Genomic DNA, 27,341 nt, shown 5'->3' with positions numbered 1-27,341 from the left:
TCCAGGCATGTGGTCTTCCTACTGCTGGGATGGAAGTGGCCCTGTTACAGAGATGCCCGGGCATGTGGCCACACTTTAGGGAGTCAAATTTTACTATTCTCCCCCTTCCTTGCAGGCAAAGCACATGCACTTGATCTCAGTCGTAGCAGAAGTGGGGGGAGCCCGGGGGTCGGTGGAGAGGTAGGGGAGTCCTTCAGGCCTTACCTTGCTGCAGCCACAGCTTTTACCATGCCTCCACCTCAGAAGGGCAGGAAGAGAGCAAACCTGAGAGGCCCCTGAGCAGCTCTGCTTCCTGCTGCAGGTCAACACGAGTGGCTTGTTATCACCCCCATCGGGCCTGACCCAACTGTTCTCAAGGCTCAGGTTCCTGCTCGCACTAGGAAGTGGCTCGGGGCAGGGGTGGGGGGTGGGCGGGGAGAAGTTTTACGTTGGGCAAAATTTGGACTAAATTTTGAGATCTCAACAGAACCCTCGGACCCAGAAGTATTGACACAATCTGTGTACAAGGACTGATTGCCAGAGGTATCCAGATCTTGTCCCTGTGTACCCTTGACAGGAGAGAAACACCTGAATTGCCTCGTCAGTATCACAGAAAAGCCAGTGGGTACTTTTATGATTACACAGGGTAATGCGGTGTTTGCCATATTCACAGAGGAAAATGTGAGGGGAAAATTACGGTTACATCATCCCCTGGGACAAGAAGATGGAATTGCTCCACAGAGGAAGAGGTCAGAGGCAGACTCCATGGGAAATCTGCAAGATGAAGATGCTGCCCCCCTGACTTGGAAGAGGTCTCTGCAGACAGGGAGAGAAGTTCAGGAGAGCAGATGAGAGACGCGAAGCGGCAGGTTATAAGACACAAGGGGTTCTAACGATGTTTGTCTTCTAATCAAAGAGGTACATTTAAAACTTTTTTTTGGAGGGGGCGGAGCAAGATGGCGGAGGAGTAGGAGACCTGGATTTCGTCTCCTCTCAGGAATTCAGCTGGATAGGGATCAAACCATTCTGAACACCTACAAACTCAACAGGAGATCGAAGAAAAGAATAGCAACAACTCTCTGAACAGAAAAGCGACCACTTTCTGGAAGGTAGGATGTGCGGAGAAGTGAATCCGAGGCGATATTTGGGAGGATAGGCGGCGGGGGAGGGGGCCTCCGTCGGCTGCTTCTGGCAAGTGATAGAACCGTGGAGCACAAAATCGGAACTTTTAGAAGTCTGCTCCACTGAGGGACGTCACTCCGGTGGCTAAGCGGGGGGTGGAACCCTCATGGGACAGTGTGGTCTCAGGACCCTCGGGGTCACAGAAAGACTGGGGGTGCCTGAGGGCGGCAGAGCTCCCAGGTATCGGAGCGGGGAAGCCGGCTGCAGAGACGGAGCCGAGGTGCGGGGTCTCAGCTCGGGGTTGCCATAAACTGTGATCTGCGGCACAGTCGGGCCACTGCTCCTCCAGCAGGGACCCAACAAGCGGCAGATCCGGGGAGACTCCCCTTCCTCCCCGGGAGGAACAGCGCGGGAGCGCACCGTAGGGATCTACTGGGCTTGGAGACTCCACACGGGGTCGGGGGCCAGAGAGAGAAACGCACGGTCACAGGCCGGGTGAGCATGGAGTGCGGCCGGAGACCAGGGAGACAGGAGTGATTGACGGCTTTTCTCTGGGGGCGCACTGAGGAGCGGGACCCGAGTTCTTGGCTCCTCAGGGGTGGAGATTGGAGGCTGCCATTTTCACTCTCCGCCTCCAAAGCTGTAGGGAAAGCTCGCAGGGAACAAAAGCTCCGGAGAGCAAACCCGAGCAGATGACTTAGCCCAGACAGGGCAAGGGCGGGGCAATTCTGCCTCCGGCAAAGACATTTGGAAACCATGGCAACAGGCCCCTCCCCCAGAAGATCAGTGAGAACAGCCAGCCAAGACCAAGTTTACCGATCAATGAGAACGACGGAACTCCAGCGCTAGGGGAATAATGCACATAGAATTCATGGCTTTTTTACCATGATTCTTTAGTGTTTCAAAGTTAATTTTTTTTTAACTTTTTTTTTTAATTTTTCTTTTTCCCTTTTTCAACCAACATCTTATCAATCCCTTTTTTAAAAAACATTTTTATTTTTCATTTTTAGAGTCATATTCTATCCCTTCATAGTAGTTACCCTTACTTTTGGCATATATATATAAGTTGTTCTCTCTTTAAAATTTTAAGGTAGTTTCTTCTAACAGATCAAAATATACCCTAAATCTCTAGTGTATGGTTTTTTTTCTACTCCCCTGCCTGATCACATTCTCTCCCTTTTTTTTTCTTTCTTTTTTTTTAAAATCCTCTTTTTTCAAACAACTTATCAATTCCTTTTATAAAATTTTTTATAATTTCCATCTTTATAGTCATATTCCTTCCCTTCATCATATCAACCATTATTTTTGTACATAATATAAGTTTTTCTTTAAAATTTTGGGAGGCACTTTCTTCTAACAGACCAAAATACACCCCAAATCTAGTGTGTGGCACTGGTCTATATACCAGCCTGATCATATTTGATCACATTCTGTTTTTTGTTTTGTTCTGTTTTTGTTTTTATCTTTATCTTTTTTCTCTCTTTCCCTTTCTTTTCCCACTGCTTCAGGTCTTTTCTGATTTGTTTAGAGTATATTTTCTGGGAACGTTGTTACCCTGTTAGCATTTTGTTCTCTCAATCTATTCTCTGGATAAAATGACAAGACGGAAAAAATCACCTCAACAAAAACAACAAGAGGTAGTACCGACTGCCAGGGACTTACTCAATACTGACATTAGTACGATGTCAGATCTAGAGTTCAGAATCATCACTTTAAAGATACTAGCTGGGCTTGAAAAAAGCATGGAAGTTATTAGGGAAACCCTTTCTGGAGAAGTAAAAGAACTAAAATCTAACCAAGTAGAAATCAAAAAGGCTATTAATGAGGTGCAATCAAATATGGGGGTGCTAACTGCTAGGATAAATGAGGCAGAAGAGAGAATCAGTGATATAGAAGACCAAATGATGGAAAATAAAGAATTTGAGAAAAAGAGAGATAAACAACTACTGGATCACGAGGGCAGAATTCAAGAGATTAGCGATACCATAAGACGAAACAACATTAGAATAATTGGGATCCCAGAAGAAGAAGAAAGAGAGGGGCAGAAGGTATAATGGAGCAAATTATAGCAGAGAACTTCCCTAATTTGGGGAAGGAAACAGGCATCAAAATCCAGGAGGCACAGAGAACCCCTCTCAAAATCAATAAAAATAGGTCAACACCCCGACATCTAATAGTAAAACTTATGAATCTCAGAGACAAAGAGGAAATCCTGAAAGCAGCTCGGGAGAAGAGATCTGTAACCTACAATGGTAGAAACATTAAATTGGCAACAGACCTATCCACAGAGACCTGGCAGGCCAGAAAGGACTGGCAGGATATATTCAGAGCATTAAATGAGAAAAATATGCAGCCAAGAATACTCTATCCAGCTAGGCTGTCATTGAAAATTGAAGGAGAGATAAAAAGCTTCCAGGACAAACAAAAACTAAAGGAATTTGCAAACACAAAACCAGCCCTACAAGAAATCTTGAAAGGGGTCCTCTAAGCAAAGAGAGAACCTAAAAGCAACATAGACCAGAAAGGAACACAGACAATATACAGTAACAGTCACCTTACAGGCAATACAATGGCACTAAATTCCTATCTTTCAATAGTTACCCTGAATGTAAATGGGCTAAATGCCCCAATCAAAAGACACAGGCTATCAGATTGGATAAAAACACAAGACCCATCGATATGCTGTCTGCAAGAGACTCATTTTAGAACCAAAGACACCCCCAGATTGAAAGTGAGGGGGTGGAAAACCATTTACCATGCTAATGGACACCAAAAGAAAGCTGGGGTGGCAATCCTTATATCAGACAAATTAGATTTTAAACCAAAGACTGTAATAAGAGATGAGGAAGGACACTATATCCTACTTAAAGGGTCTATCCAACAAGAAGATCTAACAATTGTAAGTATCTATGCCCCTAACATGGGAGCAGCCGATTATATAAGGCAATTAATAACAAAAGCAAAGAAACACATTGACAACAATACAATAATAGTGGGGGACTTTAACACCCCCCTCACTGAAATGGACAGATCATCTAAGCAAAAGATCAACAAAGAAATAAAGACTTTAAATGACACACTGGACCAAATGGACCTCACAGACATATTCAGAACATTCCATCCCAAAGCAACGGAATACACATTCTTCTCTAGTCCCCATGGAACATTCTCCAGAATAGATCACATCCTAGGTCATAAATCAGGTCTCAACTGGTACCAAAAGTTTGGGATCATTCCCTGCCTATTTTCAGACCACAATGCTTTGAAACTAGAACTCAATCACAAGAGGAAAGTCAGAAAGAACTCAAATACATGGAGGCTAAAGAGCATCCTACTGAAGAATGAATGGGTCAACCAGGAAATTAAAGAAGAATTAAAAAAATACATGGAAACCAATGAAAATGAAAACACAACTGTTCAAAATCTTTGGGATGCAGCAAAGGCAGTCCTAAGAGGAAAGCATATAGCAATACAAGCCTTTATCAAGAAACAAGAAAGGTCTCAAATACACAACCTAACCCTACACCTAAAGGAGCGGGAGAAAGAACAGCAAATAAAGCCTAAACCCAGCAGGAGAAGAGAAATCATAAAGATCAGAGCAGAAATCAATGAAATAGGAACTAAAAGAACAGTAGAACAGATCAACGAAACTAGGAGCTGGTTCTTTGAAAGAATTAACAAGATTGATAAACCCCTGGCCAGACTTATCAAAAAGAGAAGAGAAATGACCCAAATCAACAAAATCATGAATGAAAGAGGAGAGATCACAACCAACACCAAAGAAATACAAACAATTATAAGAACATATTATGAGCAACTCTATGCCAGCAAATTAGATAACCTGGAAGAAATGGATGCATTCCTAGAGATGTATCCACTACCAAAACTGAACCAGGAAGAAATAGAAAACCTGAACAGACCTATAACCACTAAGGAAATTGAAGCAGTCATCAAAAATCTCCCAACAAAAAAGCCCAGGGCCAGATGGCTTCCCAGGGGAATTCTACCAAACATTTCAAGAAGAATTAATACCTATTCTTCTGAAACTGTCCCAAAAAATAGAAATGGAAGGAAAACTTCCAAACTCATTTTATGAGGCCACCATTACCTTGATCCCAAAACCAGACAAAGACCCCATCAAAAAGGAGAATTACAGACCAATATCCTTGATGAACACGGATGCAAAAATCCTCACCAAAATACTAGCCAATAAGATCCAACAGTACATTAAAAGGATTATTCACCATGACCAAGTGGGATTTATCCCTGGGCTGCAAGGTTGGTTCAACATTCGCAAATTAATCAACGTGATACATTAACAAAAGAAAGAACAAGAATCATATGATCCTCTCAATAGATGCAGAAAAAGCATTTGACAAAGTACAGCATCGTTTCTTGATCAAAACTCTTCAGAGTATAGGCATAGAGGGTACATACCTCAGTATCATAAAAGCCATCTATGAAAAACCTACAGCGACTATCATTCTCAATGGGGAAAAACAGAGCTTTCTCCCTAAGGTCAGGAACGTGGCAGGGATGTCCACTATCACCACTGCTATTCAACATAGTATTAGAAGTCCTAGCCACAGCAATCACACAACAAAAAGAAATAAAAGGCATCCAAATCGGCAAAGAAGAAGTCAAACTCTCACTCTTTGCAGATGATATGATACTTTATGTGGAAAATCCAAAAGACTCCACCCCAAAACTGCTAGAATTCATAGAGGAATTCAGTAAAGTGGCAGGATATAAAATCAATGCACAGAAGTCAGTGGCATTCCTATACACCAACAACAAGACAGAAGAGAAATTAAGGAGTCGATCCCATTTACAATTGCACCCAAAACCATAAGATACCTAGGAATAAATCTAACCAAAGAGACAAAGGATCTGTACTCAGAAAACTATAAAATACTCATGAAAGAAACTGAGGAAGACACAAAGAAATGGAAAAACGTTCCATGCTCATGGATTGGAAGAACAAATATTGTGAAGATGTCAATGCTACCTAGAGCAATCTACACATTCAATGCAATCCCCATCAAAATACCATCCAGTTTTTTCAAAGAAATGGAACAAATCATCCTAAAATTTGTATGGAACTAGAAAAGACCCTGCATAGCCAGAGGAATGTTGAAAAAGAAAAGCAAAGCTGGCAGCATCACAATTCCGGACTTCCAGCTCTATTACAAAGCTGTCATCATCAAGACAGTATGGTACTGGCACAAAAAACAGACACACAGATCTATGGAACAGAATAGAGAGCCCAGAAATGGACCCTCAACTCTATGGTCAACTAATCTTTGCCAAAGCAGGAAAGAATGTTCAATGGAAAAAAGACAGTCTCTTCAACAAATGGTGTTGGGAAAATTGGATAGCCACATGCAGAAGAATGAAACTGGACCACTTCCTTACACCACACACAAAAATAGACTCCAAATGGTTGAAAGACCTCAATGTGAGATAGGAGTCCATCAAAATCCTAAAGGAGAACACAGGCAGCAACCTCTTCGACCTCAGCTGAAGCAACTTCTTCCTAGAAACATCGCCAAAGGCAAGGGAAGCAAGGGCAAAAATGAACTATTGGGACTTCATCAAGATAAAAAGTTTTTGCAAAGCAAAGGAAACAGTCAACAAAACCAAAAGACAACCACAGCATGGGAGAAAATATTTGCAAATGACATATCAGATAAAGGGCTAGTATCCAAAATCTATAAAGAACTTACCAAACTCAACACCCAAAGAACAAAGAATCCAATCAAGAAATGGGCAGAAGAAATGAACAGACATTTTTCCAAAGAAGACATCCAAATGGCCAACAGACATATGAAAAAGTGCTCAATATCGCTCAGCATCAGGGAAATCCAAATAAAACCTCAATGAGATACCACCTCACACCAGTCAGAATGGCTAAAATTAACAAGTCAGGAAACGACAGATGTTGGCAGGGTGCGGAGAAAGGGGAACCCTCCTACACTGTTGGCGGGAATATAAGCTGGTGCAGCCAGTCTGGAAAACAGTATGGAGGTTCCTCAAAAAGTTGAAAATAGAGCTACCATATGATCCAGCAATTGCACTACTGGGTATTTACCCCAAAGATACAAAAGTAGGGATCTGAAAGGGTACGTGCACCCCGATGTTTATAGCAGCAATGTCCACAAGAGCCAAACTGTGGAAAGAGCCAAGATATCCATCGACAGATGAATGGATAAAGAAGTGGTATATATATATACAATGGAATATTATGCAGCCATCAAAAGGAATGAGATCTTGCCATTTGCAATGACGGGTATTATGCTGAGTGAAATAAGTCAAACAGAGAAAGACATGTATCATATGACCTCACTGATATGAGGAATTCTTAATCTCAGGAAACAAACAGGGTTGCTGGAGTGGGGGGTGGGGTGGGAGGGATGAGGTGACTGGGTGATAGACACTGGGGAGGGTATGTGCTCTGGTAAGCGCTGTGAATTTTGCAAGACTGTTGAATCATAGATCTGTACCTCTGAAACAAATAATGCATATATGTTAAGAAAAAAAAAAAAGATAGCAGAAGGGGAAGAATGAAGGGGGGGAACTTGGAGAGGGTAAACGAACCATGAGAGACGATGGACTGTGAAAAACAAACTGAGGGTTCTAGAGGGGAGGGGGGTGGGAGGATGGGTTAGCCTGGTGGTGGGTATTGAGGAGGGCACATTCTGCATGGAGCACTGGGTGTTAGGCACAAACAATGAATCATGGAACACTACATCTAAAACTAATGATGTAATGTATGGGGATTAACATAACAATAAAAAAATTAAAAACAAAACAAAAACCATTTTTTTTGAGAAAGTATATTTTTTAAGATTTTAATTAATCTCTACACCCAAAGTGGGGTTCGAACTCACACTCCTGAGATCTAGTCACATGCTCCACCGACTGAGCCAGCCAGGCGCTCCCAAAGAGGTACAGTTTAGATCAGCAATGCTATTTGGCTGAGGATGCTCTGGTGGCAAAGCTTTAGCACGATGCTGATCTGTGGGGGCACCGGCACCCCCGTGTCCCCACAGAGCCTGACAGGGCTGCCCAGTCAAAAGCTGTGCCCCTTCTATCTAAGAACTTCTGAGAAAATAATATACAAAGAATTACATGCTTCAGTGAGGATAACCAGTGTTCAGCATGAGTAATAGATCTGGTTTCTATCAAAGGAAATAAAATATATCACAGTTTAACCGCAACATGGAAGACAAGGCATCTATTAAAAGTGATAGGAAATAATACAAGATGTCTACCTTTGTGGTAAAAAATACCCCAGAGAGATAAATCCGTTACATAATGTGATTCCATTTGGTATCTACAGAATCATGCTTTTAAACACAGCGTTGGTGTGATTCACAGAACCACCCTTCCACGTAGTTTGAAGTGCTTACATGAGCTTCGATGCTGAAGGCAGTGGTGAGAAGAGGAAGTCAGAGGTGGGGGGGCGGGTACAACCACCAGCTCCCTGACCCCTTTAAGAGCAAGTCAGCCTGGCTCCTCCAGCCAACACCAAGCTAAGAATCCTCATGCTTTCGCACCAGCCCTGAGGAATACATCCTGTTGCCCCCTGCACAGGCCAGGAAGGTGGATAGGACTGGCCATCCCCAGTCACAGATGGGAAGATGGGCCCAGATAAGGGAAGCTACGCAGCTAACTTCCATAGCAAGTGTCTGGATCTTCTGGCCAGAGTGTTCTCTTCTGCCACCTCCAGCTGCAAAAGCCTGAGGGGTGGCGTTTCCCCCTACCCCTCCTCATCTGGGCTATAAACTGGCCTTCATATTAAAAAAAAAAAAAAAAAAAAGTAAGCATTAAGTTTGGGGCAGGAGAAAAAATTTCTAATAACAGTCAACATTTACTGAGTGCTAGCTAGGTACCATTCTAAGGATTCTTATCTTTTTTTTTTTTAAGATTTTATTTATTTGACAGAGAGACACAGCGAGAGAGGGAACACAAGCAGGGGGAGTGGAAGAGGGAGAAGCAGGCTCCCCGCAGAGCGGGGAGCCCGATGCGGGACTCGATCCCAGGACCCTGGGATCATGACCTGAGCTGAAGGCAGACGCTTAACGACTGAGCCACCCAGCGGCCCCAAGATTCTTAGCTGTTAATTTTCTCTAACACCCCTGTTGGGATGGGTATTCTCCCCATTTTACAGATGAGGAAACAGGCCTAGGGAAGTTGAGTAACTCAACATCACACAGCTAGTTAAGAGCCAGAAGCAGGGTTGTAACGAAGCAGCCTGGCTTGGGACTCTCAGGGGATGACTGGTATCCTAAAGACGGAAAAGAGGGAGTAGGCCAGAGCGGAGGAGTCCCTGCCCAGTGTCAAGGCCACTGGCCTGACTTGAGCGCCTCCGCTTCCTCTCGCAGCTCATGCCTACCAAAGACCTTCAGAAAAAGTCGAAGGCCAGATTTTGACCCCCCTACCAGATTATTCTATCTCTTCATCAGAAGCTGAACCCTACTCCCACCTCTCACCCCTTCCAACTGCTAGATCTACATGTCAGTCTGGAAAGGTCTTTGCTGCCAAGTCCGAGGTGAAGGCCCAGGTCCTACACGGGCAAACGAAGGTCAGCAGCCCATCAATTGACCTGTCTGGTGGCCGTGCCCACTGTGGCAGCCAGCATCAGGGCCAACGGGCTGCTCTGCCCACCGGGGCAGGGCCTAGTCCTGGGGGGCGAGGGAGGGGAAGGGGGGACTGGTGCTGAGAGCAGTAGCCCAGCATCCTTTAGCGGGAAGCTGGGAGGCTCAGAGCAGGACTGAAGAGCTCTTTCGGCCTCAGGAAATCTGGGCTCCCCTGAGCCACGAGGGCAGCTGAGCAGCTTGCCTGGTTTTCTCTGGAATGCCAGCTCTCCTTGCTGAGAGGCAAAGTCTCCCAAGTTCAGTCTTGGGAGACACCGGACTCTACCCAGAGTGCGGCACGTACTACCCGTAGAAGAGGCCACGCTTCTCAAAGGACAGGACGAGGCTAAGGAAAACCCTTCGAAGACGAAATCATTCTAGTCGCCACAAACAGCTTTCCACCCATGCTCAGTAGGCCTGAGACGGCGGTTTATTGAGCCCCGTCACCCTCCGTTGCCTTCACTGGAACTCCTGCGCTGGGCTCGGCTCAGGCGCATGAAAACACCGACCCCCAGGACCAGGGCAACAGCCACCAGCAGGACCACCCAGAGGAGAGGCCCCGGGTTGGCGTTGAACGTGCTATTTCTAGAGTCAGAAGCAAAGCCACTCTAGAACATTGTGACCAGGGTGTAGAAAGAGGGTTGGGGCATCTCCCTTCCTTCCTCCCTCTTGAAGCTCTGTGGTCGCCTCTGGGCTGATCACCTGCCACAAAGCCCCGTCTGGGACCTCTGTCTGCTATAACTCGCAGGGTGCTGGAGCGCTTGGGGGACTAGCTTATACTGAACAGAGGGGGAGCAGGCATGAAGAGGCACACAGCACTTCTTCCCCATCCCCGGAGGGGCCTCTGGGAGCCAGGGTCCAGGAGGGCGAAGGTGGCAACGATGAAGCGCTGGTAGTGGGATGGGAAGGACAGCTCTGCCCCATCCAAGGCTACCAGTCGGAACCTGTAGCTGTCACCGTCAAAAGGACACCTGGGAAGGAAGGAAGGAGGCCGCAGAGGGATAGGGGCAGCAGGTGGGGGGAGCCCCTGGGGCAGCTGGAGCCCCGACTGCCACTCACTGAGGCTGCTGGAGGGGGCTGGCGCCGGGGGCGGCCTGGCTCTGTGCAGCAGCGGGGCCAGACTGGGGTCTGTCCTCTGCAGGAGCCAGACCCCCACTGGGACAGGCTCGCGCAGCAGCCTCATGAGGGGGTAGTCCCCCTCCCCGTAGTAGGAGCAGAAAGTCTCATCAGCGGGTAGAGGGGCTCGTGAGCCTCGGTGGGCTGTGTGGGGGGACGCGGGCAGGAAGAGAAGGCCCAGGGACCCCTTGCCCTTGGCGATCTGAAGCTGGAGCCGCAGGGGGCCGGACTGGGTCATGGGGGCTGGCGAGGGCGGCAGGAAGATGGACGCCCGGAGTGGCAGGAAATCACCAGTGTTGAGGTCAGGTGCAAGAGCATGCAGGGCAGAGGACACAGGGTCCTGGAGGCCAGCTCGCTTAGCAAACCAGACACCAACTACACGGATGCAGCAAGCAGGGCACGGTCCAGCCCGGCAGCCGGACGCCACCGCTCGAGCACGCACCAGGGGGACCTGAGCCCTGCCTGCTCATCTGCCCAGGACAGCTCAAGCTGGCCCCAGACAGCCCCCCAGTGTTGTCATGGTCCTCGCAGTGGTAGACGGTGGGCCACTGGGACTGGGGTCTCTTGCTGGCCTAAGTGACACCACACACTCTTAGTGGGGGCCCATGCCCGGCACCCTGTGTTCTGCAAGGGAAGCCGACCCCATCTTACCCCATCCCCCTTTACCTCCAGAAGGGCCCTCCCTTTACCTGAGAGAGGGAGCATTCCCGCCTGGGCAGGGCATCCCTGGGGAAGATGTCCTGCAGCTGGAGGCTGGGCCTGGCACAAACTAGGTGCTCACAGGCATTGGGGATTCCAGCCTGAGCGGAAGCCCTTGTCTGAGGAGCCACCTGCTTACTCCTATGGGCTCTAGCCGTTTCCCCTCCCTGCTCCCTTCCTCTGGGAGTCCCTGGAGCCCTGAATTCTGGCTAGCTCCCCCAGCTCCTAAATCCCAGGGTCTAAAGCACAGCGGACCTATCCCTCCACCCTCTGGCCTGTAGGTCCTTGGAATTTTAAAGCAAAAGACATTTGGACCCGCACACAAGCAGCCTGCCCCAGCCCTCGTGGCAGGTAAGGTGGGGAGAAAGACCCCTGGGCATCCACTTGGGGCCAAGCGTGGAATTTTGTACCCAAATGTATTAGCTCTGACAGGGCGCCCAGGCGGAGGCTGGCGCTGGGGCCCCTGCACTTCAAAGGGAGCGGGCAGAAGCACAGCTGCCCTCAGGGCACCCCCACTGGTGTCCTAGGCACCTAGGGTGGTTCTGCCACCAGAGTCCGCGGGTCCCAGGGGCCCCCTTCAACCAGAGGCCCCCCGTGAGCTCCTGCCGCCCGCAGCCCCTCAGAGAGCTCCCGCTCCCGGGTATCTCCTGCCTCATCTGTGGCTTCGTGACCTCTGAAAGGAAGAGGCAGCAACACCCACACTCCCGGCCTCCGCTTTCTCCAGGGGCCTCAGTGCGGGTGCTGGAGGCTTAGTTTCCGAGTTTAGTTCTTGGAGGGATGAAGGCCAGCGCTCCCGAGGACCCCGGCCCGCCCGCGCATAGTGGTTCTGTCCGGTGCCGGCAGACCCCACTTAAGGCTCCCATCAGCCCTGACCGAGGGCCATCCTCCCTGCCTGTTGGGAAGGCCCCAAAGAGCCCAGCGGCTCTCCCAAGATCACACAGCAGGGAACAGAGTTTGGACATGAACCCAGATGGCTGCAAAGCCTGTCCTAAGCTCATCTGTGCCCCTTCACACCCAAGCCCACAGCCCAGCCTGTTCCAGAAAGGCCCCCCCTCACCAGAAGGTGCCATCCCGCGTGATGGAGCCCTGTGGCCCCGTTTGCGCCTCGAAGTCAGACACCAGCTGATTCTCATAGATGAGCTGGTTGCCGGCCACCTGTGGGGGTCACAGCTGGGTGAGCCCTCCCAGGGGGCGGTCCTGGGCACCCGCCCGTGGCCCCACTCCTACCTGGACCGTGGTCCCACAGGGGGAGAAAGGGCAGCGAAAGACCACGAAGGACCCGGTCTCCTGGGCTGGGGAGCAGCTGGTGGGGGCACAGGCCATGTGGATGTTGGCCAGTGTGATCCCATGTGCCAAGGCTGTTTCTCGGGACACCACCAGGACAAAGTGGCCATTTCTGAAGCACTGGACAGTTGCTGGGACAAAGGTGGATCAAAGAGACCAGTCAGGCCCCTGAGGTTACTGTCCGTGCCGCATGGACATGGGGGGTGGCCTGGGTGACAGTATTTAAGTGTTGCCCTGGGACTCGGGAGACCTGGATTCTCTTACTCTCTTTGTGCCAGTGTTAGCTCGAGTAACCCCTCGAAGGACCCAGATTTTCTCCTGCATGACAACAAAAGAAACTACAGAAGTAGAAGCACCACTGAATTTCTCTCTCAGCTGGGCTGTCCCAGGGGTGCTGGGCTGGCTCAGTTGGAAGAACATGGGACTCTTGATCTTGGGGTTGTGAGTTCGAGTCCCACATTGGGTGTAGAGATTACTAAAAAAAAGTAAACTTAAACTGGGATGTTCTAGACCGAAAGGTAGGGGTACATGTAAAGACCAGATCTATTACGGGGCACCTGGGTGGCTCAGTCGGTTAAACGTCTGCCTTTGGCTCAGGTCATGATCCCAGGGGCTGGGACCCAGCCCCGCGTGTCAGGCTCCCTGCTCAGCGGGGAGCCTGCTTCTCTCTCTGACCCTTCCCCCCTGCTCATGCTCTCTCGCTCTCAAAATCGTAAAACAAACGAACAAAAACAACTATTACTACTTCCCTGGGACGATGCTTATCAGCAAGCTGGGCTGTACGGGCACCCCATCTAAAGGTCCCTTCTGCAGGCATTCTGGGGCTCAGGCTCTCCTAGGAACAGGGTGGGATGAGCTGCAGCGCTGGGGGAGGGGGGGCAGGGGGGAGGAAGCCCTCCTGGCGCTTCGGGATTCAGGTGTGGAGAGCTCTACCTGTGTTGCCATAGTAACAGGGAATCTCTCCTCCGTTGTCAAAGCAGCAGCCTGCCTGCAGACAGGCTTCCTCTGAACTTCTCACTCCACAGGGGATGGGTCTGGAGGACACCTGGCACCGCCCCGGAGTCAGACGCACACCTGGGGATGGGACAGAGCGGTGAGGACGCGAGAAAGGGCCACGCCGGGCAGCAGACTTCCAGGCAATGGAGGGAGTTGGCTTCCTGAGCCCAGTCAAGGGCGATCAGGCCGTCCAGAGTCCTACATACCTGGGTAAGGTGGCTCGTCCACCCCCCGGTGTTCCAGGGTGCCCCACTGGGGTTTAACCTGGGATAGGTGGTGGGTCCAGGTCCGAGGGACGGCAAGGCAGGGGTTGCATAGACAAAGTCGTGCTCTGGGATGGGGCGGAGGGGCTGGGCCTGAGGACTGGGAAGGGAGAAGCCCATGGGTGGTGCCGGATGGGAGTCGGAGTCCAGGCGTGGCCAGGTTTAGGACAAATCAGAGTGACATCTTGTGTTGCATCAACTCGACCATCGGGCAGCACGGCTTCGAGGAGCACCCTCAGGTGGGAGCGCCCATCCTGCAGGTGAGAGGGAGATGGGGGGGGTGAGGTGGGCAGCGAGGGGAGGCCGCCCAGCATCCCAGGCAGAGGTGTGGGGGGGTCAGGCAGGGAGCTGATCTGTGGGCTGGTCCCAGGACCTAGCCCCCCTCACCCACCACCCACCAGCCCAAAGGCAGGTGTGACAAGCACAGTGATTGGTCGTGAGCTCCCTCTCCAGCCTGAGGCTGTGTGAGGTCCAGCTGACTCCAAGCTGTGCCCACCCGCCAGCCCCCACTCCACCGCGGGCCTGGAGCAGGAGCGGTCCCCACCTTCTCCAGCACGTGGCAGCCTTTGTAACCCACAGAGAAGACAGCAGGTGCCCGGGGCTTGGTGCTGACCCAGTGGTAACAAGCAGAGCAGTTGTTTACCTCAAACCGGTTCCCAAATTCATCTGGGGCAGGGGAGAGAAAGAGGGAAGGGAAGCATCAGAGATGTTTAAGGGTGAGGGGCACTTGGGGGGCTCAGTTAAGCATCTGCCTTTGGCTCAGGTCATGATCCCAGGGTCCCGAAATCGAGCCCCACATCGGGCTCCCTGCTCAGCTGGGAGCCTGCATCTTCCTCTCCATCCGCCTCTGCTTGTGTTCTCCTTCTGTGGCAATAAATAAAATCTTAAAAAAACCCCCAAAAAACCAAAAACAACGTTTAAAGGTGAAGCCAGAGGCTGTTGGCATCTGCTGAGAAAACCACACTCAGGAGTGGGAGCCCCCAGCTTTAGCCTTAGCTTTGCTACCAGCTTACGGTCTGTAAGGGAATAGCTTTAGCTGGTCTTTGACCTTTCCAGCCATGGTTCCCGGTTAACAGCACACAGCAGCAAGCAGGAATGAAGATATGGGGGGGGGGGGCGCAAAGGTTAGCAGAATCTCAGGCACCGGGCTGGGTATTCTCCGCCTGTTGCCGTAACCTCGGCTCCCCACATTCTGTGGAGGACGCTGCTGAGGTGCCGGGCTGGAGCTTTGCCAGGTGCACACGATGAGGGGCGGAATGAGGGGAACCTGGCATGTTGTAGGTTATCTGCCAGGTTAACCGGTTATTGCAGTCATTGGGGGACGCATGCTAGGGGTGCACCCCCTCTTGTCAGCCCAGAGCACCAGGGCACTCCCCGGGTGCAGGCATGCCCCCGGGACTCCTGTTCAGTGCACGGGGCAAGGTTGGGGGGTCTTCATTCCCATCTTACAGATAAGGAAATGGGTTCAGAGAGATCAGGTAAGTTTTTCAAGAACACAGAGCTTAGAAGCTGCAGATTCAAATCCTCCTTTGAACCCCCTGCCGACCTTTCTCCACACCAGGCCAGGCCCACCAGGGCCCTACCACTCAGAGCGGTCTGTGGGCCAGTCGCCTGGGTGTCAGCTGAGTTCGGTCACAGATGTGGAGCCTGGGCCCCATGAATCAAGACCGCATCTCAGCAAGAGGGCCTGTGCACACTTCCCTGGGTGACCAGGGAAACCGAGAACGGCAACTCCCCTCCCTCCCGCTCCCCCCTCCCCAGCGTGGTGAGGGAGCGGGGGCCAAGAGGCCTCTCCTCTTGTTCCTGCTGCAGGGGAAGGGTCCCCGCCCGCCACTGCAGCCCCGGGAAGTGGGGACCACGGTTCGGCCACACTCATCTACCACCTTGAAGCGGACCGTCTGGCCTGACCGGGGGAGCACTCGTAGCTGCAAACTCTTGACCCCACAGTCCTAGCTGTACCCCAGGCCGGAGAGATCAGGCTCGGGGAGTAGCTGCCGCCCCAGCCCCAGAGCGCTCATCAGCAGCAGGGCCACGTGGCAATCCCAGACCCCGGCCGAGGCTCCTGCCGTCACGCAAACCACAGCAACCCCCACAAACCCCCGCCCGCCCAGGTGAGGCCCAGGACTTATATGGGGGAGGTGGCAAGTGGGAACTTGGAGGGCAAAGGGCGCCCACCTGGAGGAGCCCTGCCTGGCCACCAGGGGCTCTGGTGAAATTCCCGCCCTGAAGGCCAGGGAAGGCCCCTCCCAGCCAGGGACCCTGATGGGCTGCCCCAGAGCAGCCCCTCACCCTGACTACCCACCTTACAGCTGGGCCTTGAGGCCGGCTCTGCGGGGCTCAGCCAGGTGATCCTGGTTGGGAGGTGGAAGGGAGGGAAGCTTCTGGTACAGGTGGCTGCAGGGGGGCCGAAGGGCGGGTTCCAAGTCCCTCGTCGTCCCCTCCCTGTCCAGGCCGGCTCTCCAGGGCCTCCTGCCTGCACCGAGGCCTTGGGGCCACCAGAAGCTGCAGGGGCCATGGGGGGTGGGCAGCGGGCCTGGTTAGGTAACAGGGCTTTTGGGGGGGGGGGCCTAAGCAGACCCCAGAGGTCGAGATGCTGCCCCTGCCCTGAGAGCGGGCAGACAGATGGGGTGACAGGCCAGCAGACAGACTGGAAGCCCCTCACGGGGCCCTCCTGACGATCAGGGCGATTAACGGGGCCATGGCTGTCACCAGTGACAAATCACAAGAACGGACAAGAAACGGACTGTGGCCTCCCGGATGGGACCCTGGAGCAGAACAAGGACTGGAGGTAAAAGCTAAGGAAACGGACATAGGTTCGTAACAGTGGATCAACAGGGGTTCATTAACTGTAATAAACCTACTGCCCAAATGTGAGAGGGTCACCCTACGGGACACGGGGTGTGGGGCCCATGGGACCTCTGTGCTAAATCTGGAACCGTCCTGAGAAATAAAGTCCATTAACAACCGCAAGAAGCCTGGCTCACAGGCAGCAGCGCTTCCCGTGGGCCAGGCAGCCCCAAGGCCTTGCCCAAGGCCTCGTTACCACCGGCCTCCTGTGGGGGGGCCTGGCAGGGTCCAGCTCCACCAGCGAACGCCGCGGAGTGTCAGCCGCCGCAGCTGCGTGGCGTGTGGCTCAGTCAAGAGTCTGGTTCCAACCCAACCCCTACCTCTTCCTCTTTCTAGCCGTGGCTGGGACATTTCGCTTTCTGGGATTCATTTCCCTGCTAGTGAACTGGGGAGAATGCTCGCAGGGTGGACAGAAAGACGCACGTGACAAAGAATGGGTGTGACAAGTCCCACGTGGTAATGATTTAGCGCTTGAACTTCACCATGACTAGAGCGTAGGTGGGGGGAGCTTGGAGGGTCTCCCTGGGGGCAGGGCAAGTTGAGGCACGGGGCCAGGGTGGGGGTGGCGGAAGCATGGGGGGCACAGAGGGTAGGGGTGGGGGTATCATGTTGAGGCAGAGGGAATTTGGGGCGATAAAGGCATAGGGCTGCTAACAGTGGATTTCAGGCGACTGGGGTCCCTGGAGGGGGAAGGGCTGGTGAGGTGGGTTTTTCCTAAAGGACGATGGAAGGCTTTAAACTTTTTCTTTTGAAATAATTTTAGACTTACCGAAAAGAATTTCCCTACACCCTTCACCCAGATCTCTGTATTTGGGTTTTAAGGACAGTATTAACTGTCGTTAAAAACAAGGCAACAGGCCCCAAAATAGCATCATTTATGCTAAGCCCCATGTCATCAAACCAAGACTTAATTGCAGTTTTGGCTCTTCCAGAAATGGAATCTTGAACCAGCCAAAAAAAAAAAGGAATGGCCTGATTAGCCTTAGCCAATAATCTGACCAACAGACCCTTTCCATCCTCTAAAGGAAAGTGACCTTGCAATGAGCCAATCCCCATTTTTACTTGTATAAGTTCCTTGTTCTCGCTCCCTTCTGCCTATTAAGTCTTTCTGGGTAGCTCCTCTGAGCGCCTTCCTATCTGCAGGGACGCTGCCTGATTCATAAAGCCAGTAGGATGTTTAAAATGTACTCGATTGAATTTTGTTCAATTACATTTGTTTTCGCTCTTTCACTCTCCCTATGTCCACAGACGCCCACATCCACACTCTCTTCCATAACATTTAAGAGCCGCATGCAGATGGTTCTCCTTTTACCCCCGAATACTGCAGTGTGTACTTCCTAAAATACAAGTAAAATGATCAAAACCAGGAAATCAACACTGGTATAACACAAATGCCCAATTTACAAACCTTACTCAATTTACCAACGGTCCTAATCATGACTTTTACAGCAAGGGAGAAAAGTGTTTTTTTCCTAGACCAGGATCCAGTGTGAGACCAAGAGCAGGCTTCCTGAGCTCCTCCAGCCTGGGACCGTCCCTCTATTGGTCTTTGTTCCTCGTACCCTTGATGTTTTGAGGAGCAGAGGCCGGTACCTTGACAGAATGGTCCTCACGCGGGTTGACCTGGTGTTTCTTCTTCTTCTTCTTTTTTTTTTTTTTTAAAGATTTTATTTATTTATTTGACAGAGAAAGACACAGCGAGAGAGGGAACACAAATGGGGAGTGGGAGAGGGAGAAGCAGACTCCCCGCCGAGGAGAGAGCCCGATGCAGGACTTGATCCCGGGACTCCAGGATCATGACCTGAGCCGAAGGCAGTCGCTTAACCAACTGAGCCACCCAGGCGCCTGACCTGGTGTTTCTTCTTGATTCGATTCAGGTGATGCCCTTTTGGCAGGTGCATTAATTTGCTGGGGCTGCTGTGAGAAAAACAGCATAGCCACACAGATGACTTCAACCATAGACATTTGTTTTCTCACAGCTCTGGAGGCTGGAAGTCCAAGGTCAAGGTGTGAGCAGGTTTGGTTTCTTCTGCAGCTGCTCTCCTTGGCTTGAGATGGCCACCTTCTCCCTGTGTCCTCACGTGGTCTTTCCTCTTTGTGCACATCTCCCCTGGCTCTGTGGGTCCATGTTTTCTCTTCTTGTAAGGACCCCGGTCAGCTTGGATTAGAGCCCATCCTTACAGGCTCACTGTAACGTAATCACCCCTTAAAGGCCCTGCCTACAGATACAGCCGCATTTGGTGGTGCTGGGGGTTCGGGCTCCGGCATACGAATGGGGGGCACCATTCAGCCCATCCCAGGCAGGAAGAGCCCAGTCTGCTGCTAAGTTACTCTTTCTCTTTGGACACGGGAAGTCCTTGATGGGGAGACCCTTGGAGACTCCTGTATGCGACTGTCCTGCTCCCCCTCAGCAAACCTTCACCCAGGGGTGGTGGTTTCCCTGCTCCATCATTCCCTCCACATGTGTTTGCCTCCTGCTGTAACAGAGAGCTGTCCCCGAGGGGAAGGGGGGACAGTTCAGATGGCGGAGAGAGCCCCGGCCGGAGTTGCTGAGAGCCTGGATTCTATCCTGCACTTGCTGCTCAGGGGCGAAAGGACCTCTCCCCTCTGTAAAGCAAGGATGGGCATGATGATGGTGGGGATGGAATGAGATACACAGAGAGGTCCATATGCATGACGGCAGGGTGTCTCCCAAGGCCCTGGACAGGCAGGAAAAGAGCAAGGGAACTTCCTCATCGCTAAGGGCAGAAGGATGCCCTTGAGAAGAGTTGTGCTAAACTGGCCCGAGAGGCGGAGCCCTGAGCCCTTGGTTATGATTCCAGTTCTTGCAAAATCCCACAGGCACCAGCCTGGAAAGGACGCCGGCTCCCCCACTCCACCACCAGAGACCTTAGAAAAATCATTTACCCACTCACTGACTCGATTTTCTCATCTGTATAATGGGGCCAGTAACAGTGCCTAACTTGTAGGCTTGCTGTGAAGATGAATAAGGGGACCCACGGACGGCATGGAGAGAGTCTGCATCGCTTGGACGCAAGAGCAATAAAAGCCACGGATTGTTTTCACTGCTGAGGAAAGAGGGTCAAATCAGAGTGACCTGACTTGGGGTCTTGGCTTCCCACTTCACCTCTTTCTAAACCTGTTTGTTCATCTCCAACCTTTTAAATTTCTTTTTTATCTTTTTAAAATGGGGCTTCTGGGACGCCTGGGTGGCTCAGATGGTTAAGCGTCTGCCTTCAGCTCAGGTCATGATCCCAGGGTCCTGGAATCGAGTCCCGCATCGGGCTCCCTGCTCAGCGGGGAGCCTGCTTCTCCCTCCGCCTGCTGCTCTCTCTCTCTCTCTGACAAATAAATAAGTAAAATCTTAAAAAAAAATAAAATGGGGTTCCAAATTTCTTAATCTATAGAATGGAATTAAGAACAAGATCAACCTAGCTGGGGTGCCGTGAGCCTGAAGGGCTCACTAAGTGAGTTCTCCGCCCTGTCTCACCTGCTCATGGGGGTCAGGGACAGAAGGAGGGTGCCACGGGAGGACGGGGCCTCTCCAGGCTGGAAAGACAAGGTCCTGTCACATTGCCTCTCTGCTGCTTGTGGGCATTGCCAGGACCTCCTGAGTAAGAAGGTTGGTGGATCTTAGGGCAGGTCCTCCCTGCTTCCTGCTGTGCGTCTCACTTCCTCTTTGATTAACTTCTGTAAAAAGGTCAGAAAGGAAAAACAGAAACCTACTTCCTAAGGCAGGAGCAGAGGGAGAAAACTGGGGAGAAACTGGGGAGAAGCTGGGGGACACTTTCCCTTGGGGCCCACTCCCTGGACCGTTGGTTAAACACAGGTGATGTGCTAAACATCTTCTTGGGAGCCCGAGACACTCAGGGTCTGGGAAAGTGGGCCTGCAGGATGGGCAGGCGAGGGGCAAGGGCATTCCAGGTAGTAGCCATGCAAAGGCACTGGGGTAGGTGAAGAGGATGGGGAAGCTAGGGACATGGGGAAAGGTGCCGGCACTCGCAGGCGGTGCGCTGGATCCGAGTGAGGTCTGCACAGCTCCCACAGGCCACAGAGACCCAGCGGCGGTCTGCTAGGCTCCGATTTGTCTTCCTGCCTGGGGTAGCTGAGGCTGACGCAGAGATGGACCCGACTTCTGCTCTTGCTGGCTGTGACAGCGAGTTTCAGGCCACAGAGAAGCTTGTGCTTCAGGGACCGGGCCTGTGCCCGGGGGGTGCGGGCTGGGCTGAAGATGGGCCCCCCCACTCCCCCAGGGATTCATCCCAGTGCTCAGAGAAGCCAGGCTGAAGTGTCCCTGTGGGCAGCCACATCCCCACTCTTCAGGTAGGGACACCAGCTTCCCTGGGCCTGAGGCTCCTTAATCTCTAAACCCTGCAGGTGGGCCCCTGAGGCACCGCCAGCCGTGAGCAAGGCTCTCTCCCTTCCCTGGCTCCCGCACGTTCTGTCTGGCAAGGCACACCTCGCTGACGTCCATGTCAGCATCACTGCGGACGGCAACAAGTGATGAACCTACTTCGACTCTGGAGCAGGGGGCCTGACGCTCCTGGGATTCTGTGGGATCCTGTGCCCTCTTATGGTAGGGCCTTCATGGGCTTCCAAAATAAGGTTTTCGGCAAATATGCGACTGGAAAAGGCAAGTGCAACATCTGGAGTCAGGAAGAGGTTGACATGGAAACGCACCGCACTAAAAATAACTAAGTAAGAGGCAGCTGGTTTTTGCATCGTCACTCGGCGGCCGGCTCTGAGCCGAGCGCTGGGCTCACTCCTCGGACCCCCACAGCAGGGAGGGGAGGCCTTGGGGGAAGCCCCTCAGCTAAGCACTCTCTTCCAGGTAGAGCTGCTGCCCCCTGCTCCGAGCACCCCAGGCCCAAGGACCCCGACTCTCCTTTCCAGTGGCTCAGCGTCCTCTGTGCCCCCAGAAGCAGCAGCATGGGGATCTGCCAGGGAACCTGATGGAAATGCAAATGCCCAGGCTGCACCCCAGACCTGCTGGGGGAGAGGCCCAGCAGCCTGGGTGTGACCAGCCCCCCTGGGAGGTCCCGATGTGCACTCAGCTGAGAGTCGCTGGTCTGTACGGTTTTAGGCCCTTCCCAAAGGCCCCAGTCACCCTCCCCCGGACTCTCCCCTCCGTGAAGGCCCATCGGCAGTCTTGGCGTCCTCCTCCTGAAGACCCCAGCCCGACCCTGGGGAGGGCTCCCCTAAGGGTCCTCTAATTTCTACACTTGGTCTGAGCTCTTGATGCCTGGTCACTGGAGGCTCCTGCCCTCTGCTTCCAGCCAGCGAGCCCCCTTAAGGCTCCTTCTGTTCCTGTCTGCTCCCAAGGCTCTCTCCAAGGGGCAGATGCTGGCTCCTGGTTCCTGACGCTCTTGCCTCCCCCCCACCAGCCCCAGCGTCCCACGCCTAGGGGCCGAGGGACTGTGGCACTGGGGAATACGTGCGGAAAGGTCCGTCTCCACTGTGGGAGGGCAGTTGAGGCCCCCCCCCCCCCCCCCCCCCCCCCGCAAGAACAAACGTCACTGTCTTCTTCTTTAGAAAATCTTAGGGCCCTGCCCATCTGGACTACTTTTTTGTTTGTTTTAGCAACTTTTCATAAATTGTCCTCAGGGAGGGTTGGGAGGAGCCACCACTGTGATTACAGGATTGGAAACAGGGGTTGGGGGAAAGGTCTGAGGAGGCAGGGTTTCAGGTAAGAAGCCCCTTAGCAGGGCCGCCGTGAGAGGTTGTGCAGGATGTTCACTGCACAAGGGTACCTCCTGGAGGAGGCAAGGGAGGGCTGAGGTCCCGAAGGAGGGGGCTCAAGCCTGATGCTCCCCTGTCAAAATGTGTCTACAGGAGGGAAGGGGGGATTCTTTCTTAGCCCCAGGAGCAGTCTGTGCCCACCAATCCTTGCACTCTGACCAGGGGCTGTGCAGAAGGAGTCCCTCTTAAAAACCCTACTTTCCTGCTGTGAGGTTATTTGCCCAAGGTCACATAGCTTGGGAGTGGCAGTGCTGGATCCAGCCGCAGAGTCCCTGAGCTCACCCACCACACTACCCTGCCGGCAAGCCCTCGGAGGATGGCCGCGGGCCAGCACGTTGGGGCTGGGGGTGGGTGGGGATGGGGGGACTTTCCTCAAAGCAGGAAGGAGACATCTGCCTGTTTCTTAGGGAGGGGTGCAGGCACTTGTCTTTGGAAGACCAGGCCCTCCGTGACCTACAGAAAGGAGAATTGCCCGCGCTAATATTTTGGATAATCAAGTCGTTTACTGATCTGCCATCTTGGGCTGCAGAGAAAAATATCCCCATCACAAGGTCACAGTATTTTAGACATTCTTCACTCGGGATCGCAGGCTTCCCGCAAGATTATTAAGTGCCAGGCCCTGCGACGGAGCCTGTGTCTAAATGGAAGAGTCCTGTACAGTCAATCCCATGGGTGGGGGTGCCCTTGCCTTGATATGGGAGTTTTTACACGTGTTTTACTGAGCACTTCTTAGGTGCAAGGACGCGGAGTTTGACCCTAGGACACTTGGTCTGCAAAGACTTGGGGAACCATTAAATGCACTCATGAAGTTCCATTAGCTCGTTGCAGGGCTCCGGGTGCATTTTAAATAAAAGCTGCCCAGCCCTTGCCCTGCAGCCTCTACCCGTCCCTACCTGGAAGAGAAAAGGACTGATTTCTCCGAGCACCTACTGTGTGCCTGGCACTCTGTGAATGAAGGTGTGGCGCTGAGGCTTGGCTCGCAGACGGCAAAACCAGGGGCAAGGGCTTGCCTCCCTCCCCAGGGCTGCAGGGGGACAGCCTGGCCTCTGCTCTTCCCACTGCCTGCACCCTGCCTGCCTGAGGATTATGGGGTCAGGAGAGGGCACCCCAGGACAGTGGACCCATGCACGAGATGTCCTCTCCCTCGCGGACCTCTCCTACACAGCGGTCGCCCTCAAACGCAGCCCCAGAGGCACGCTCCCATTCCCCCACCTGCGCTTGTAGGGACCCGGGGCTCCTGCAAAATCTCCGGGGGGAAGAAGGGGAGGGGGGCAGGGGCTGCCAGCAATTTTGTCCCTTTCTCACTGATGGAGACGACTATTACAGAATACCACTGGGGCGACTCACCCTCTGGCTGTCCCCGCCTCCCCCAACCCCACCCCTGAACACACACAGACATAGACACACACACACACAGACACACACTCTGGGGCGGATAGACATTTCCTCCCTCAGCCTCACTCCCCTGCCTCCGCCTGCCCCGTGCGGTGCCTCCTCGGCAGGCTGCCACCCGGAGCTGACTGTCCCCAGTGCGGGAATCCTGTGTTCCTTCTGTGCCCAGGTAAGTGAGCAATAGCCCAGGGGCTGGGCAGCCTCGGTGCCCTCTCTGGACCCACAAAGGAAGGCGCAGTTTCGCCAGGGGACAGGCTCCTAACGACTAGGCAGAGGGGTGGGTTTACCAAAGACTGGAGGGGACGAGCTGCTCGCAGAAGGGAAGGCACTAGAAGCCAGGCACAGTGGTGAAGCACAGAAGCCTCTCTCCATACTCACAAGCAATCTGGGGCGGGGGGAAGGGGGGTGATTAGAGGAGCAGTCTTAGGGTAACTGACCCTAGAAGTTTGCCTTCTCTGCCCCAACCCCCACCAGAGCAGGACCCTAGCTGCTGGGCTCCCTGAGAATCCCAGGAGGCTGGGTGCTGGCTCCATGCAGCCAGAAAGCCCAAACCCGATGGGTTCCCTGGGATAGCAGGGTTGTGCTCTCTGAGCATCCCCAAGGGACCTGGCCAAGAGGCTGCTGGACTGAAGGGAACGTTTCAGTGCAGAGAGGGGATGGCACTCATCTGTCTGCTAGGTGGAGTCCCAGCGGCACCACTGCAGTTGAGCAACGTTGGGCACATTGCTATGCTTCTCTGAGCCTCAGTTTCCTCTTCTGAAAAATGGGGTCTCACAGGGTCACTGTGAATGCAATTGCTCGGCAAACTCTAACGCTTGGGAAGCATGGGCATTCCCGGGGAGCACGGGCCCAACTGCTCCCCACCCACCTCCCTGCGATCCCCAGCTCCAAGGGCTCGTCTGCTTGGAAAACTCTAGTTTGATGTCCTGGGGCTGCACCTCACAAAGGACCGTGGTACCTGGAGAAGAGTGTGGATTTTCTCATCCTGGCCAACAGCGTTCCCCCTGGAAATGTGAGTGCTGAGGATCACCCCCCCCACTTCCCTCCCTTCTTCCTCCATCAACGCTTGCTTACAGCAGAGGCATGGGAAAGAGAACGGGCTGAGCGCTAAACTGTTGCAGCTCCACTTGTCGGTGTTATGTGCGTGGCTAAGGCCTCAGTTTCCTCCCCTGTAAAATGGGATGGAGTGAAACTCTAGCGCCTTTCTTCTCGAGTCCTGAGCAAGAGAGCACCTATGTAAAGGGCCTCTCGGGGTCTCGGGCGCACAGGGGGGCCCCCAGGACAATCTGAGTCCCCAAACCCCGCTCCCTGTCCCCTACCTCCTGTCGGCAGCCTCCCACCCCTCCCCCTCAGCCCTCCCCCATCTCAACCAGCTTCACTTCAGGTGGTCTCGGGCTTTCGATGAGGCTGTGGGTGTGCACATCTGGGGTGTCTGCACATCTGCCAGAGGTTGGCTTCCACAGCACTTACCTGAGAAGTTGCTCAATGACTATCTGCTCAATGAGTGCATCACTGAGCAAATAAATAAGCAGGCTGGGTTTTCCCGGGCAGGCAGATGGGTTTGGCTGCCCCCTGGGCAGGGGAACAGTCCTCCAGCCCCATTGGGCCTCCAGGGCCCCAGTCTGGTAGTTCCTCATGCCCAGCTCTCTCCTTGCTCTTATCTTATTTCCTCTCCAACTACCAAAGCGGGGGCCGGCTCCACTGTTCAAGGTCAACACACCCAACCTGCCAGTGTTGTGGGACCTCATAGGTGCCCCAGTGCCCTGGGAATGGGGAAAGGAGTCCTGCATGGCCTGGCCTTGTTTCTGTTTCTCCATGTGACCCCAGGGGACCTGCAGAATAATAATCACAACACGGATACTGTAGTGCTTCCTGCACGCCGGGCTCCGCTCTAAATGCTTATATATGTAAACTCACTGAACACTGCCAACAGCTGTAGGATCTAGGTCCTGTTGCGACTGACATCCACGTCACAGAGGAGGAAACAAGCTCAGGAAGGTTAAGCGGCTCGCCCAAGGTTGCCATGAGCAGGGGTGCAGCTGGGATGCTATTCCCCCCACCGTACTGTCTTTGCTCAACTTCACTGATCCCCCTCGGCGTCATCCATACCATTCACGGGACAGATTCCGATCTCCTGGGGAGGGTCCCCGGCTGCCCCCGCCCAGCCTACCTCAGCGCCTCCTTCTCTCCACCGCAGAGCTCACCATGTCGGCCAACATCACCCTGAAGCCGCTCTGCCCGATCCTGGAGCAGATGAGCCACATCCAAAGTCACAGCAACTCCAGCATCCGCTACATGGACCACGCCTCAGTGCTGCTGCACGGGCTGGCCTCGCTGCTGGGCCTGGCGGAGAACGGGCTCATCCTCTTCGTGGTGGGCTGCCGCATGCGCCAGACCGTGGTCACCACCTGGGTGCTGCACCTGGCACTGTCGGACCTGCTGGCCACCGCCACCCTGCCCTTCTTCACTTACTTCCTGGCCGTGGGCCACTCGTGGGAGCTGGGCACCACCTTCTGCAAGCTGCACTCCTCCATCTTCTTCCTCAACATGTTCGCCAGCGGCTTCCTGCTCAGCGCCATCAGCCTGGACCGCTGCCTGCAGGTGGTGCGGCCCGTGTGGGCGCAGAACCACCGCACGGTGGCCGCGGCCCACAGGGTCTGCCTGGGGCTCTGGGCCCTGGCCGTGCTCAACACCGTGCCCTACTACGTGTTCCGGGACACCATCCAGCGGCTCGACGGCCGCATCATGTGCTACTACAACGTGCTGCTCCTGAGCCCCGGGCCCGACCGCGACGCCACGTGCAACTCGCGCCAGGCGGCCCTGGCCATCAGCAAGTTCCTGCTGGCCTTCGTCGTGCCGCTGGCCATCATCGCCTCGAGCCACGCGGTCGTGAGCGTGCAGCTGCACCAGCGCGGCCGCCGGCGGCCCAGCCGCTTCGTGCGCCTGGTGGCGGCCGTGGTGGCGGCCTTCGCGCTCTGCTGGGGGCCCTACCACGTGTTCAGCCTGCTGGAGGCGCGCGCACACGCCGAGCCCGCGCTGCGGCCGCTCGTGTGGCGCGGCCTGCCCTTCGTCACCAGCCTGGCCTTCATCAACAGCGTGGTCAACCCGCTGCTCTACGTGCTCACGTGCCCCGACGTGCTGCACAAGCTGCGGCGCTCGCTGCGGAGCGTGCTGGAGAGCGTGCTGCTGGACGACAGCGAGCTGGGCGGCCTGGGCAGCCGCCGCCGCCGCCCGTCCGGCCCGCGCCCGGGCCCCGCCGCCCGCC

The 27,341-nt window shown here is 53.5% G+C and overlaps 2 protein-coding genes across 2 annotated transcripts in view; one reads left to right on the top strand and one right to left on the bottom strand.

Moving 5' to 3' along the window:
• Positions 1 to 10,170: 10,170 nt before the first annotated feature.
• On the bottom strand, positions 10,171 to 17,296 carry ZP1 (zona pellucida glycoprotein 1). Its single transcript, XM_035013750.1, is given in 16 exon segments — positions 10,171 to 10,200; positions 10,202 to 10,348; positions 10,555 to 10,711; positions 10,800 to 10,836; positions 10,839 to 10,968; positions 11,050 to 11,156; positions 11,590 to 11,609; positions 12,613 to 12,710; positions 12,783 to 12,970; positions 13,773 to 13,913; positions 14,042 to 14,113; positions 14,116 to 14,238; positions 14,241 to 14,352; positions 14,643 to 14,764; positions 15,969 to 16,160; positions 17,266 to 17,296. Coding segments are annotated over 16 exon segments (1,707 nt in total).
• Positions 17,297 to 24,053: 6,757 nt separating this feature from the next.
• The window catches only part of PTGDR2 (prostaglandin D2 receptor 2), a 5,353-nt gene continuing 2,065 nt past the window's right edge, over positions 24,054 to 27,341 (top strand). The window contains exons 1-3 of the mRNA XM_035012940.1: positions 24,054 to 24,245; positions 24,962 to 25,088; positions 26,274 to 27,339. Coding sequence (XP_034868831.1) covers positions 26,282 to 27,339 — 1,058 coding nt within the window. The 5' untranslated portion in view covers positions 24,054 to 24,245; positions 24,962 to 25,088; positions 26,274 to 26,281. The remainder of the gene's footprint in view (positions 24,246 to 24,961; positions 25,089 to 26,273; positions 27,340 to 27,341) is intronic.

The sequence above is a fragment of the Mirounga leonina genome, unplaced genomic scaffold (assembly GCF_011800145.1).
Source record: "Mirounga leonina isolate KUSES-001 unplaced genomic scaffold, KU_Mleo_1.0 Mir_166, whole genome shotgun sequence".
Lineage (NCBI taxonomy): Eukaryota > Metazoa > Chordata > Mammalia > Carnivora > Phocidae > Mirounga > Mirounga leonina.
This window is presented reverse-complemented; position numbering and strand designations above follow the sequence as displayed.